Source organism: Protopterus annectens, chromosome 4.part1 (assembly GCF_019279795.1).
Source record: "Protopterus annectens isolate FY-2018-M chromosome 4.part1, PAN1.0, whole genome shotgun sequence".
Classification (NCBI taxonomy): domain Eukaryota; kingdom Metazoa; phylum Chordata; order Ceratodontiformes; family Protopteridae; genus Protopterus; species Protopterus annectens.
Genome location: NC_056734.1, coordinates 343,358,440 through 343,374,285, shown reverse-complemented (window position 1 = coordinate 343,374,285; position 15,846 = coordinate 343,358,440). Strand labels below are relative to the sequence as shown.

At 43.7% G+C, this 15,846-nt stretch overlaps 1 protein-coding gene across 1 annotated transcript in view; it reads left to right on the top strand.

The window, feature by feature from the left end:
* The window catches only part of PXYLP1 (2-phosphoxylose phosphatase 1), a 910,146-nt gene that overhangs the window by 255,255 nt on the left and 639,045 nt on the right, over nucleotides 1-15,846 (top strand). The window contains exon 2 of the mRNA XM_044070169.1: nucleotides 580-704. Coding sequence (XP_043926104.1) covers nucleotides 626-704 — 79 coding nt within the window. The 5' untranslated portion in view covers nucleotides 580-625. The remainder of the gene's footprint in view (nucleotides 1-579; nucleotides 705-15,846) is intronic.

Here is a 15,846-nt window from a genome sequence, read left to right as displayed (position 1 = left end):
GGATGAGAGACAGGTACAGGGAGTGGTGCTGTCTTGTAGTGAGGTTTGGGACTTTCTGTTTTAGCTTGGAGTTACTCTGTAAGCATGCCCAGTTGATACTTCTGGGATTGTTCTTACAGTGGGCATTGAGCAGGACTGAGTGCTGCAAGCCTACAGATGATTCTGTCTCTCCTGAAACAAATTCTACTATAAGTTCTCCAATCTCCACCAAGAAACTTATACACAACACACCCTTCTGGGAATGTGTTTGTCCCTCCCACTGTAGGAAAGATTAACAGGCACAAACATTTCATTCCTTTCCCATCCTGACACAGCTCTTCTAGTGCTAGCATCACAAGTTGATTACAGGTTGTATGTGCTGAAATAAGGTTTCTTTCCCTCTGTTTTATGAAACCAACTTGAAAGTAATGTATTAAAACTCTACCACTTCTGTATCTTGGGTATCTATACTGCTCTTAAGTGTAATATTAATGTTTGAGTGAGTGAGTGATAAGTTGTTATGGGAGTGATTTCTTTACAAGCATTAACATCAACAGTTCATAGGAATATACGTACTAACCTGCAATTTTCTCTTTCTAGCGGTGTCTTTGGATATGAGATGATGAAGGGAGACTGAAACAAAAGAATGCATTTCAGAAATCGTTTCCTGTTCTTGTTGGCTTTGGCAGCTGTTGTAGCCATTCTGAGTCTAAGTCTGCAGTTCTGTAAGTAATCACATCTGGAATGTCTTTACATGTAAAGAAAAGAGGTATTCTTTTTGCTTTTAGTATTCCTTGCAGTGACTTCATCATGGAAGATGTATGTAGCAAATGACTATAACAGTCTTCTAGAAGTGGTGGCAGTATCAAAAACACTGACATAATTCAAGCATGCAAATGCCTGGTAGAAGAAGACTGGGAAAAAAGGTGCTGGTTGTGTAACCTGTAGAGCTTACCTAAAATGATGGAAAATATGCAGACTGGTTTGGCTGATTTCTTATGTGCCACCATATTCTGTGTCTGTATACAACAGCCATTAGTCAAACCCCTTTTTCCTTGTGATATAGTACAAATAGCTGCTGATGTAGAAAGGACATTTTCACCAAGTTCCCTCTCTCTGTGCCATACTTTAAGCAAGCTATTAGATTAAAACTTAGAGTTGGATCAAAGTCCATGTCTCCATGTTCCTTACTGCAAGCAACTGTTATGTGGAACACACACAAGGGCACAGACCCTTTGACATCATAATGGCTTAATGAGAGTGATTTTGTTAAATGCTCGAGAATGTAATATGTGAAAGTCGTAAGGAAGTTTTCACCATACAACTTCAGGGGAATTTTTATAACTCTAGAAGTAGAAAATGTTGCAGATGATAGGTACACTCTGTACACATTTTCTTAGGATGCTCAACTCTACTTAGAGCCCCATTAATACACTAGTGCTAATAAAGGAAGTGATTTCTTTCCCACCATGAAAGTGTTTGATTTGGTGATAGCCCCAGAATGCTTTGTGGGTATAGCCATATTTTAAAGTAGCTTTTTTGCCTGTTAAACATTTATCTAATTCCTTTTTAGGTCAGTGTCATTCTTTTCTGATTACTGTAAAGTAAAATGTTCTCCTCCTTCAACATATTTTCCTGTTTTTATTTAGCCTGTGTCTCACACTAGCCATAATCCTTTCAGCATTCATTGCTCTGGTAAACATGTTACCCTGTCATAAGCAAATCCACTTCTAGATGGACACCCAAAGCGTTTAGTCTGTTTGGATACCTACCACAACATCCAAGACTATTCTATTTCTAAAAGATTTAACACCACCAAAAAGAGATACAAAAGAAAGACCCTTTAGAATTGTTTAATATCCCAGAAATTGAGGCTAGATGTAAGGCTGCATTTAATTGATGTAAAAACATCACAGGCTAGCATATTATTCTGCTGAAAAGTTTGAAAAATTGCGGGAAACGGCATTGCAGACAGCAGAGTTGAATTCCAGGTTACCAACACTTTTTTTTGTTGTAAGGCTTTCTCCTCAAGTTGCAGGGATTTTCTCTTGACACTCTTGATCTTGGTTGTTTTCAACAGGTCCTACCTTGAAGCCCATGCAAGACTCTTCTCCTTTCTGCCAGACCCTCATTTTGCCAGAAATAAAATGTAAGCTTGCTGCAGCTATTATAAGATGTGAGACTTAGTCCTTGACCAGGTGTTGCATCCCAGCATCAGCTATATTCAGTGCCCTTAGTCAGACACCAGTTCAGCTGATTGTTGGTGTAGCAGACGTTGCTCACTATACTGATGTCAGCTTACATGGCATCTGTTCTCATTGAAGTTTTCTCTGCCTTATTTGCTGCATTCTATAGTTTTCTTTCCTGGTTAAAAGTTGCAGGATGAACTGTTTAAAGCAGAAAGTTGTCTTCAGCAGAATCTCCTGCAGCTAAAATGATTGAAATTTGTTTTGTTAAGGCATTATCGTATTGTACTTTTGATTTCTCAAGGCTTTATCATATTAACCCCAAAAGACTGCAAATAAGCATCAGAGGATGTAGGGTCATGAACAAGTTGGGGGCCATGTCCTCCCTCACCAGTAAATGATCAGATTTTGTACATTCCTAAAACTTGTGTAAGAGAAGGAAATGCAGTCAACTGAATAATATCTCATCCTCCAAAGGAGAGTCAGGAATGGATGTGGGACAGCAGAGACATCTTTCCTGGTTTTTGTCCTGGCCATGACAGACACTTTTCATGGTTTTGTTAATTGTGCATATGAACACTGATAACCTGTGCCTGTTCTGAGGATGGTAGACTGAATATTCCATTCCCCTATATGGCATTCTGTGTGGGCACAAGAATTCCCAAAATTGATGTCATTGTCTTGACAGTTGCCTTCAAGAAAAAAATCTGTGCTGCCCCAGTCTACAGTATTCCCTCCTGCAGCCTGGGAAGTGTGGGCTTTGTATGCACTGGAAGAGGGCAGTAAATTATTTCCATATGTATGATCACAGATATTTCAGATGAAATGGAGCATTAAATAGATGACATGACCAATTATCTTACAGAAAGAGTTAAGGTTCAGGCTTCCACAGCTTCCAGAGAGGAAATTCCAATGGTCTGTGTGGCTTATGATGCCATACATAGGCCTACTAGAGTAACAGTGTGGTATATCCATATGTTGGCACATCTGACGCTGCCATACCCCTTATGGTAAGGATATTAAGGTATCTTTTATAGAGTCAGATTTCTGGTGCCCCTTGCCATTTGTTTTGGGAACTGATGATTTCTTAAAATCATTTAAGATGTATGGGTAAATTTTTACTGCTGTAGGTATGAAATTTCAGCCTGTAGAATGCTTCTTCACTAGGGTGCAGGTATTTGACAAAGACCATGGTTCTGCTCAAAGAAAATGCTCCTGCTGTAAGAATCTCTTGGGACTTGATGACTTTCTTCTGATGGAGCTCAACAAGAGCACTATCCCAGAACACAAGGTCTCTGGTGCATTTGTGTAGGCTGCTGATAGCCCAAGAGTGGCTTGAAGCAGTCATGACTTCTGTCCATCTCCATAACAAAGTGGTTCAAGGGAGACATTCCCTTTTTGTACTTTCCTGATTAGTGTTGCTAGTCCATGGGTAACAAAAGTACTAGCCCTAGTATTCAAAATTTATATCCTCTTCTGTGTTCCAATTCATACCCTTGCCAGGTATCCCACCGTGACAGAATGTGTTGGCAAGGAAGATGTCGGAGGTTCTGTGATGCTTCTTGACCAATTGGCAGTCCAAGAACTCAGATTCCTGAAATTTATAATAGCTTGAAGCAGCCTAGACACCCAAGGAGTTTTCATTTTGTGACCTTTCAGTCTCTGTTTGTTGTTTCCCAGAGATGAATGCAGGATCACTTTAAATCTTCATGATGCTTACCTGCTCATAAAGATCAGGAAGAGGTTATGAAAATTTCTGTGCTGTTGACAGGAGCCATCATTACCAGTTCAAGACTCTACGTGTAAGGTACAACTTTGCAAAATCTTTGTTGATAATAGATACTCTGCTGTCGTTTTTGGATGTCTGACCCCTATATCCTGATATTTGAGATGTTCTCATTCATGAAAGGGAATCTGTGTTCAACACTTCACTCCTCAAGGATCAGTGTGAACTTTATAGTGTTTCATCTAGCACTGACACACACAGATGTTCTTTGTGTTTCACTGTTGCAGTCATCACTAGTGGGTTATCCCTGCTGCGGTAGCCCTCGGTCAGTCCGAATACCAGAGTCAATGTTTTTGTGTGCTGGCTGCCATCGCCTGTAGTTTGACGTCAGGTCATCAATGCTATAAAGCAAGGCAGCAGACGTTATTCCATCAGTCTTTCTTGCCGTGGAGCCTGTAACAGAAGCATTTCAAATGAGTGCCGGTCGGTCGCTACCAGAAGTTGCATTTCAGCAGAAAACGTCTAAAGCGAAGTACCCCTTTGGGGACCCTTTTTTCTTGCTCTAACCGATATCCAAAAAAGTTAACAATTGTCTCACCTGTGGAAAGCAGATCCCACATCGAGACTTTCATTCTTACTGCATCACTTGTTTAGACCCAGACCACAATGTCCCTCATTGCCGATTCTGTGCCCTCTTTAATGCGAGAACCATTCGCTGTAGAGCTCTTTTTATAGACAATTATTTTTGTGTTCCGTTTTCGAATTCCGATATGGTGTCAGTCAGCCAACAATCTGTGGATATTCTGGAAAAACATAGAGATAAAGATAGAGACAGGCTACACAAGGCTAAGCCTTCTGACAACACTACTGCTAAGCAAGTCGTCCGTTCTCTGGAATTCAGTGAGGTGCTTTTGCAGCCCTTGATGCCCAACTCATTATCTACGCAGGCCTCTGCCGAGACCCTTTCGAGTCTAGTATGCTGCAGAAATCTACTTTGTCTTCTGAGCCTTTAGCTGTCTCTGGCTCAGTTGGGTCCAGAGCCACGACGCAGGCACCAGCTTCTGAAGAGGCCTTTCGCACTACCGAATCTAGACAAAAAACGACGTCTTCGCATATGACTACCGCTTCTCAGAGACCGATGGATTCTCTCACGCCTAGAAGCTAGGCCACTCCTAGGAAATCTGCTTCTAGCCACCATCTTGCTACTGCTCCCCCACCCCAAGCTGAAATGCTTAAAATGGCAGAGGTTCTCATCTTCCTTATCCAATGTACTCAGGCTCCCACTCCTAAAAGGAAAAGGCATCCTTCTCCAGAAGTTGTGACAGATCAGGAGTCTGAGGAATATGATTATTCTGCTTTTGAAGAGGAACAACATCCCTTAACTGTTTATGAGGATTCAGAGGCAGAGGAGACCATCCCTTCTGCCTCCCCACCAGAGGACCTCTCTTTTGGGGAAACCTTTCATTCCCTCAGGGAACATTTACAGTGGGAATCTCAAGACTTCCCACAGTCTAAGAAAAGACTTAGAGAGTTTCTGGACATGGCCCATCACAGACCCCTGGCCATCCCAGCTATTTTGAAGGTAGTGGATGATGTTTTCCATGAATCCAGCTTAGCCTCTGATGCCCTGCCTCCTGCCCCAAGTAAACCTGACAGGTACTACACAGTATCGAATTCTCACAAATACCTGTATAGGAAGCCTGCTGCAGACCCTGAGGTCATTACACAGGGACCCAAAGGAGCTAAGACTAGTTCTGCCAAGAATCCTCTTCCTTCTGACAAAGACTCCAGAGCTCTGGACAGATGGGGTAAGAAAGTATACAACTCTGCAACCTCTGCAACCTTAGCTATCAGAACACTCAATTGTCAGTTCCATATGTTAAAATATCAACAACACACTTTGGAACAATTAAAACAGATGATTGCTTCCTCTTCTGACTGTACCAACTCAAAGGAGCTGGCAGAATTACTACACTCTACTTGTCAAGTGGCCAAGCACTCATTACAATGTGGATATGACACCCTAGAAGCCTCTAGCAGGGCAGCAATGACAGGATCTGTTATTAGGACACATGCATGGCTGAAGGAACAACCTCTCCCTGATCATGTCAAGTCTAAACTTATTGATACACCCCTAGACAAGGAGCGCCTGTTTGGGGGAAAAAGCAGAAGAAGTGCTTAAAAAGATGGGAGACAAAGCAAAATCTATGCAAACAGTAAAAGATTTCTTTCAAGTTCAACCTCCCAGATTCAGCAGGAACTTTCCGTATAAGCACTGGGCCTTCCCTGCACCCAGCAGACAGGACCAAGGTAAGCCCCGCAGGGACAGGCCAACCAGGCCCCTATCCCAAGGCCAGCAAAGAAGCAAACAATGGACCACTTCCATCTCTAAGGCAGGGAGTTCTAAGCCAAGCTTTTATGGCAAGCACTCACAATGACTTTCACTCCCCTCACTTCACTCATCAAAAACTAGGAGGAAGGCTTAACCAAGGACCAATGGGTCTTAAAAATAATTTCTCATGGATACAGATTCTCTTTCAGCGAACTCCCAGTACCAAGAGGGTACACAGACCTCCCCCCAAACCATTGGGCAGAGGCATTGAAACAGGTCCAAACTCTAATATCCCAAGGGGCAGTAGAACCTGTCCCTCCAAATCAAACATGAAAAGGTTTTTACTCCAGACTATTCCTTGTTCCCAGAAAATAGGGCACTTGGCACCCCATCCTGGATCTATCCAAACTGAACACCTCCTTGGTGGTCCCCAAATTCAAAATGCTTACTTTGCAGCAGCTCCTGCCTATGCTAACAAAAAATGCCTGGCTTGTGACACCAGACCTAAAGGATGCCTACCTCCACATCCCCATCAGGGAATCATGCAGAAAATCCCTGCTCTTCGCAGCAGGCTGTCAACACTTTCAGTTCTCTGCACTGCCCTTTGGCTTATCTACTGCTCCCAGTGTGTTCACCAAATGCTTGGCCCCAGCTATAGCATTCTGCAGACAGAGAACTATACAGATTTCCCCTTACCTGGATGACTGCCTCATTTAGGCAGAGGGCAAAGAGAAGTTGCTCCAGGACCTTCTCTTTGTCAAATCTCTCCTTACTTCCCTATTTTTCTCCATCAACAAGAAAAAATCAAAACAAAACCCCACCAGGAAAATTATTTTCCTAGGAGCTATGCTAGACACAGCATCCCAAATGGCCTTTCTATCCCCAGAAAAGCAGAGCTTCCTGCATCTCTACTTCACCCAGCTGGCTTCCAGAAGCCACCTCACTGTGAAGAAGTTTCTGCAAGCCCTGGGATACATGGCATCTTGCATCCTTCTTATCCCCCATGCTAGACCTCACATGAGAAAACTTCAGTGGTACTTAAAGAACATTTGGTGTCAGCATTCTCAGTCCCTAGGTACCACACTCCCTCTGATCCCATGTATCATGGTCGAATTTCTCTGATGGGCAGAGGCCTGCACCATGAACAAGGGTCTTCCCTTCATCCTGCCCTTCCGGCCAGACCATCATCGCCGATGCCTCAGACATTGCTTGAGGCGCTCACCTAGCAGGCAGGTGTACCCAAGGCCTTTGGAATGCCAAGCAACTTTACTTGCACATCAGTCAGAAAGAAATGATGGCAGTACAAAAGGCTCTGACTTCCTTCCAACCCCATCTCAGGCCAGGGGTCTTCCTTATAAAAACAGACAGCACCACAGTGATGTGGTACATCAACAAGCAGGGGGGGCACTCAGTCTTACCCCCTGTGCAGGTTAGTCATGAGTCTCTGGCTTACAGCCACCTCCATGGGGCTACACCTAATTGTCCATTACCTACCAGGGGTCAACAACACCCTGGCAGACCACCTAAGCAGAAACTTACTACACCCCCAAGAATGGCAGCTCCACAGGGAAATCTTTCTGCAAATCACTCAGGAGTGGGGGACCCCAAAAGTGGATCTCTTTGCCTCGCACCTCAACCATCAGCTGCAGAGGTTCTGCACCCGGGAGTTCTAACTCCTAGCGTGGAAGTTGGATGCCTTGACCTTCTCTTGGAACTCCCTCTTTGTGTACGCTTTCCCTCTAGGGTTGCCACCTTTCGTTGTGGCTAAAACCGTAGTAAAGCCACACCCCTTGCATCACCAGTAACCCTGCCCACCCCTCTCCCGCCTATATTCCACCCATTTTATGATGTCACGATTATATCACCTGGCTGGGAATGACCTCTTTTTGTATTCCTGCTGCCTGTTTTTGGCTGATTTACTATGCTTTTCTGTAAAAAAAAAGCATAGTAAGTCAGCCAATTTATAAACTCCAATAGTCTGTTTCCTTTTTTGAAACAAAATACCGGAGTTTGTACAATGTTTTCCGGACTACTGGAGAATCAGTTTGATTTCCAGATAGTCTGGAAAAAAAAACAGAGGGGTGGCAACCCTAATTCCCTCCTTTGCCCTGCATTCCCAAGGTTCTGATCAAAATAAGAGAGGAGAGACCAAGGGCCATCCTCATTGCTCCCGACTGGCCCAGACAGCATTGGTACCACCTGTTATGCAGCCTGACCTTACAGTCCCCAAAGCTGCTTCCCCTAATGTCAGACCTCTTGACCCAGGAGGGGGGGATTGTACTACACCCAGGCCTACAGACTCTCAATCTTTCAGCATGGCCTGTACACTAAAACTAACAAGGAGTCCCTGTTAAGCAAATGGGTTATGGGCATCATCACAGAGGCCAGTAGGCCCAGCACAAGAAAAGCATATGCAGGAAAATGGAAAAGATTCTGCTCCTGGAAACTATCAAAGGGGGGCAGTACCTCCTAACCTCGCATCTCTCTCATCCTGGATTACCTTGCAGAGTTATCAATAGTGGCCTCTCTTTCTCCTTTATTAAAATTCATGCCTCAGCAATTTTAGCCCATTATGATTCAAACCCACCCCTCTTCTCTCATCCTTTGATTAAGCAATTCCTCAGAGGGGCTTCTAATATCAGGCCTCCCACGCCACCCTGGGACCTGAATTATGTGTTAGAAAAACTAACCTTACCTCCTTCCTCCTTTCAAACCTGACGCTTCTACAGAACTGAAATACCTCTCATGGAAGACTGCCTTCCTACTACCTATCATATCAGCCAGAAGGGTCTCTGAACTTCAAGCTGTCATGGCTGTTGAACCCTTCATCATTTTCCATGTGGACAGAGTCTCCCTGAGGACTAATTCCTCTTTTATGCTCAAGCTGGTATCTCATGTGACCATTAACCAGGCCATACACCTTCTTTCCCAACTCTTAAAATAAGGGGGAAAGAATCCTACACTCACTAGACTTATACAGGCTACTCCAATACTATCTGGGACCATACTAAGCCATTCAGAAAAACAGACCAACTACTTGTAAGCTTTGCCCCAAGGTCAGAGGGGAACCTATCTCCAAACAAACCATTTCCAAATGGATTTCACACTGTATCCATTTTCACTACAGACTACATGGGAAACCCATCCCTAAGTCTATCCATCCCCAAGTCTATCCATACCCACTCCACTAGGGCAACCTCCACTTCCACTGCCTTCCTCAGAGGAGTACCCAGCAGGGACATCTTGGAAGCGGCCACCTGGACCTCCGTCCATATCTTTCCAAAACATTACCACCTACCCCTCTTTTCTATGTCTAGGGCAGGGTTTGCCTCTGTAATTTTGCAGGCCCTCCTAACCCATACCTAGAACTCAACCTATCCTTCCACCCCTTTCCTCAGGTGAGGACTGCAACAGTGAAACATGAAGAAAATAATACAGTTGTGTACACTTACCATAAATATAGATATTTGAGGGTATTCACTGTTGCAGTCTTGGTTTCCCTTCCTCCATCCCCCATTTAACATCTTCCCCTATGGGGACATAAGCTTCCCTAGGTGGCTTTTAGCCACCAGGACCACTTCTCTCTTTTCCATTGTGCTTCTGATGTTAGGGCAAGAAAAACTGATGTAATGATGGCTGCCATGCTTTATAGCACTGATGACCTGATGTCAGGCTACAGGCGACGGCAGCCTGTGCACAAAAACATTGACTCTGGTATTTGGGCCGACCGAGGGCTGCCACAGCAGGGATACCCACTGGTGATGACTGCAACAGTGAATACACTCAAACATCTGCATTTATGGCACGAGTACACAGGTTTACCTTTGTTTTGTCGCACATGGTATGTACGATCGTCCTGTTGTGCAACCCGTATTACCAAAATGTGGAGAACTTTGAAGGATCAGATGTCGAAAATGGTTTGCTGGAAAGCCAATTCCGACATTTGATCCATGTGTTTGAATGGCAAAAAAGCACTCGCTTATTTGCCATTCAAACACATGGTGAATTGGCATTTTCGTTTTTTGCAGCTGTACTTTCGACATTATGCATCATGCCTCCTGAACCTGATCGACTTCTTTGAGGCAGTCACCAAAGCCATAGATGAGGGTAAGGTGGTTCACACAACCTATCTTGACCTCGCCAAAGATTTCAACACCATCCCCCATTCTGAAATTATAGCTAAACTCACTAAACTAGGTATAAATCCCTACGTCACAAGATGGGTTGCCAATTGGCTCACTGACAGAACCCACACTGTAAAAGTTGCAGACTCCAAATCTGACCTCAAACCAGTGACAAGTGGAGTACAACAGGGTTCAGTCCTGGGACCTCTCCTGTTTGGTATCTACTTTTCTGAAGTACAGGCTAACACAGAAGGCCTCTGGCTAATGAAGTTTGCAGATGACTGCAAACTAGGAGCCATAGTCAAGTCCCCAAATGATGTGGACATCCTACAGAAGGGCCTCACTGAGACAGATGCCTGGTGTCAGAGCCATGGCCTCAAGCTCAAAAAGTGCAGTGTCATCCCCTTTGGTAAAAACTTTGTACCCATGAACTACCACATAGGCAGCAACCTACTTAACACAGAATGTGTGATAAGAGACCTTGGGACCCAGGCGGACAGTAGTCTCTCCTTTGATAGTCACATTGCCACAGTAGTCAGGAAGTCCTTCTACGTGGCACACCTCATCATAAAATGGTTCTCATCCAGGAAAAAAAAGGTCATTGTTCCCCTCTACTCAACACTCATTAGACCCATTATAGAGTACGATGCCCCTTTTGGAATGTACTTCACAAGACATTTGCAGCAGTTGGGAAGGCCACAGAAGTTCCTCACAAAGAGGATTACTGGCCTCAAACAAATACCCTACACTGACCGTCTCAAAAAGCTCCAGCTTTACTCCGTAGCATATCGCCTACTCCGAAGTGATCTCTGCCTAACATGTAAAGCTATGTCAAACCCAGAGCTGTTGGACATGCTACACCTAAAGAAATCCCAATCCCTCCGAGCTACTACATGCTCTAGGGACCTAAACCTTGTCACCACAGTAAACAAGACATGCTGGAGGGGTAGATTCCTCTCCCAGAGACTTTCCATAATCTGGAACAGGCTACCCATCTGTGTCAAGCAAAGTTCTTCATTAGCACTCTTCAAGAAAAATCTTGATGAGTGGATGGGAAATAGGAAATACACCCCAGGGATCACTTCTGTGTCTCTGCTCAACAGTGGTACAGGAAAATAACTTTCTTGGGTGGCGTAAGCCAGGGAACCTTGATGGCTAGGCTTACGTAGGCCCTTGGGCTGATAGCCTAGTACCTACCTATGAACCTATGCACGTCAGACACACGGCAGATGACAATTCAAAGGTAAACCAAGTACACAATTGTTACTTTTCTGACTTTCAGCTTTAGTCACATGCTTAGTCAGGAAGCACTTCACGAAATTCAAAGGTGAACAACATATTATAAATAGTGAATGGCAAAATAAATGCAAAACCAGAAAATGTACTATTAATATGTGGTGTTTTCTTGTCAGTCTCACCTTTTTTCTCACATATGGGGTCAGATCCGATCTGTCTGATCTGTATTGGCCTTGTGCAGAAGCTCGCAGACTCCAACTAAGCTCTTGCACATTCTTTACTTCCCAGAATGCACTTTCCCATTACCTCAGATTTCTTTTGCTGCTTTGCTGGAGACATGGTCCCTTCGCAAGCTGTGGGCTAAGTGAGGAGTTTTTCTCAGTATTTCTTAACATTTCTTCATATATCTTAATATTTCTGATTTTTTCTACATAATATTAAATTCTAATTTGCTTGTAGTGCTTACCGTTTATAGGATGTTTACCTTTCCTATTTAAAACGTCCCATTAGTATTTTTCATGATGTTTTTCTTTCTCCTTTAATCCTTATTAAACAGATAATAATTAAACAGTTGTTTGGTAGTTTAGTTTGCTTACAGAGTCTGTTAGTTTTTTGATTAGGACTTCTCTAGTTTTTCACTTTATACATATGTGTGTGTGTGTGTGTGTGTGTGTGTGTGTGTGTGTGTGTGTGTGTGTGTGTGTGTGTGTATGTATATATATATATATATATATATATATATATATATATATATATATATATATGGGTCTACTTTGTTTGGTCAAAAACACATTTGATCGAAACTGACTTCACTAAGCACACTTGACTGAAAGTTCACTTCACTGAAAACTCATTTGGTCAAAACTCATATAGTTGAAAGTTTATATATGGCCTTTTCCCTACTGTAGTGCGATCCTGGAGTTAGAATATAAAGTAAGGGGGGGCATAGCCTCCCTCACATAGCTTGAGTTTATATTCTCTTGTGGAAAGAGTTGTTCATTGCACTTGTCAATATACATCTAATGTAATATATATAATAGACCAAATGAGTTTTCAGTGAAATGAGCTTTCATTCAAGTGTGCTTAGTCAAGTGAATTTCAACCAAATGTGTTTTCGACCAAAGCAGACCCATATATGGGTACCTGTCAGATAGACGAAAACCCGGTTTATTGACGATCACATCACCAAGATGACATCGCTGACAGAACGCATCCCCAACAACGGTGAGTAGTGCAGAATGGGATTAATTATCATTTCCTCACTGTAGTGCAATCTTGGAGTTGGTATATTTAAGTAAGGGGGTGTGGGGGGTGCAGGGGGGCTTGCCCCCCTGCTACAACATGTTTTAATGTGTTTTTTTGAATGTATTACGGGAACAGGAATGTATTCCGTTATGTAATACATTGACTTACTGTTGTTGGGGATGCATGTTGTCGGCGATGTCATCTCGGTGATGTGGTCGTTGGTAATCTAGGTTTTCCTCCATCTGACATGGACCCATATATATATATATATATATATATATATATATATATATATATATAGAGAGAGAGAGAGATACATAGATATTTAAATATAGCTCTTTAGTTGTAGTGCGTATGCTTGTGTTTGTTTTAAACTATTAAATACGTCTCAGAATGATAAGGGAAACAAACCACTAGGCTTTAAAAAGTGTACTCAGTGTGGCAAGAAAATGCTCCTGAGTGATTCTCGCACTTGCTTGTCTAATATTTGGGGCCATTACACTTGCAGGAGTCTTACAGTATATGTCACAACCTATAACCAGAGAGCTCTCCTAGAAAGGTGTAATAAGCTCATGCTTAAAGGTATGATTCCAGGCCCCTTTTCTGAAGCTATTTCAGGTGGCAAGGAGTCTTCCAAACCTAGGACCACTTCTTCTTCTACTTCTTCCACTCTGAAATTTGACAAACCAAAGAAAAGGCCACCAGTGCTGACAGAATCTTCAGAGCTGGTGCAAACACTGGCAAATTTGTCTGCTCCAACAGGTCTTCTGGAGCAGTCAGCTCATGGATATGAGGAAACTTTAGAGCATTCTAAGTCATCAGCTCTGATTCCCTTCCCTCCAATATCTGTAACTATACAGAGCCGTCGTCATCATTGGAAAGAGTATCCTCTTGGCTCCCTTCTCCAGTTTTATTTTACAGTGATCACTGACCCTTTCCACCCGTTCATCCAGGAGTCTTTCTGATGAAGATGTGGATAGGGTGATTAGAAGGCTGCTGACGACATCACCTTTAGCCAAATTACTGCTGGATCAGAGGCCAGGAGCTTCGGATCCAGAGAAGTTACTTCCCTCTTCTGCTCCTTCTCTTCCTCTTTTGACCCATTTCTCGTGTTTGGAGCAGGGAGATGTGGACATCCTGCTTGTGACCTTGATGGATCAGAGACCAACTCTTTCTTCTGCTCCAACTTTGGCTCTGAGTTCCTTGTTCCTGACAGCGCAGGAGGAATCTGGGAGCTGTAGCTGTTTGCCTGGATCCAAGGGCAGGGATCTGACTTCCTTTTCTTGGACCTTGCCTCTTGGAGCTTTGCCGCAGTTGAGCTCTGCTCCTACCTCGGCCTTGGTGCTTCCTTATTTGGATCATGGAGGACCTTTGGCTCTGACATTTTTATCGTCGGCTCCAGAGGGCTACTCAGATCAGGGACAGGGTATATTCGAAGCCATTAGGGGAGTTGTGACTGTCAGTCAAGGGTCCAGTCTTCCCAGGATATTCCTTCCCATACCTATCAATGTCTTCTGTCTCTCAATCACTCCTTCCACAGGGACAGTGGGATTCCAAGCCTCAGGATGTTCCTAGGGAGACCCCCTTCTCTTCAGATTACCCCACTGAAGGAGTCCCTCAGAAGAGAACCTATAAGAGGAAGCATCTGGACTCACCGGAGGAGTCAAGTCAATACAGATACTGACCTCAATGAGGTTGAGGGGTCCCCACTGTCTCGTTCTGAGGATGTCTCTTTTGGAGACATTCTAGAATTGTTAAAACGGAGAGGAGACTGGGTGTCCAACACCCCTTCAGTGGAGGAGTCAGTATACCTGAAGGCATTTGGGTCTTGCCCTTCCCCCTCTTGGCTGACACCACCTTCTGATGAGCTTATTGAGTTAATCTGTCAGAAGGCATGGGAGACCCCAGACTCCTTTGATCCGATTTCGCTGAGGCCAAATAAGTATATATCACTACACCTCCTGATAAAAAGTTTCTTACTGAGGGAGTTGTGGTAGATGCAATTGTAGTGGCGGCAGCGACTAAAAAGGAACTTTCTGAGACCAGTTCCACTATTCATCCTCCTAATAAAGATTCTAGGATAATGGATAGGTATGGGAAGCGTATCTTTTCTTCAGCGGGCTTTACTTTGTGCTCCCTGAATTGTTTGACACATTTTACTAGGCTGCAAAGGGATCTGCTGAAAGAGTTATCAGATACCCTACAAGGAGCTGTGGCTGATGAGATCTCAGATATAGCCTCTCAGCTGGCTACCCTAAATTCAGTAGTCAGCTTCTCCATGAGACTGATTTCATATGCAGAGGATGGAGTGAGTAGAGCTGCAGGTTCAGGTATCGCGATTAGGAGGCAGGACTAGATGCGACTTTCGGAGCCCTTCAAGTCTTACTTTGTGAATGCCTTCTTCAATGGCTCATCTGTATTTGGGCACAAAGTGAAAGAAATGCTCAGCAGGTGTGAACAGGAAGGCAAAACCTTGTCTGCCATAGGAGTCTGTTTTTCCACTCTGACCAGATTTTATCCCAAAGGTCAAAAAGATAGAGGAAAGATGTAGTTCCATAAATCTCAAAGGTCTTTCCAGGACACACAGGGTGAAAGTTCCCCCAGAGGCAGAGGAGGGAACAATAATGGAAGGTGCCGTGCTCGCAACAGGGGAGGCCTGCAAATTCAGGGCTCTAGAGATTCCTTTTTGGGCAATTCCTTTCAGCACTCTTGAAAGGAAGTTGAATTGTTCACCTCTGGAGGCATTCAGGAGCCAGCTGTCCCTGCACCCACAGGCCTGGCTTCACATTTTAAATGACAGATGGTTGCATCAAGTAGTATTAAGAGGTTATTTTATCCCCTTCACCCATCCCCTACCTCAAAACAAAAGGATCCCAGACATGCCACCTGATCAAAGGGATCAAGCAACTACAGAAGTACAAATGTTGCTGTACAGATGAGTCATCCAGCAAGTCCCCTCAGACCAAAGAGGATTCAGAACTTACTCAAGATTCTTTTTGGTACCAAAGAAAACAGGGG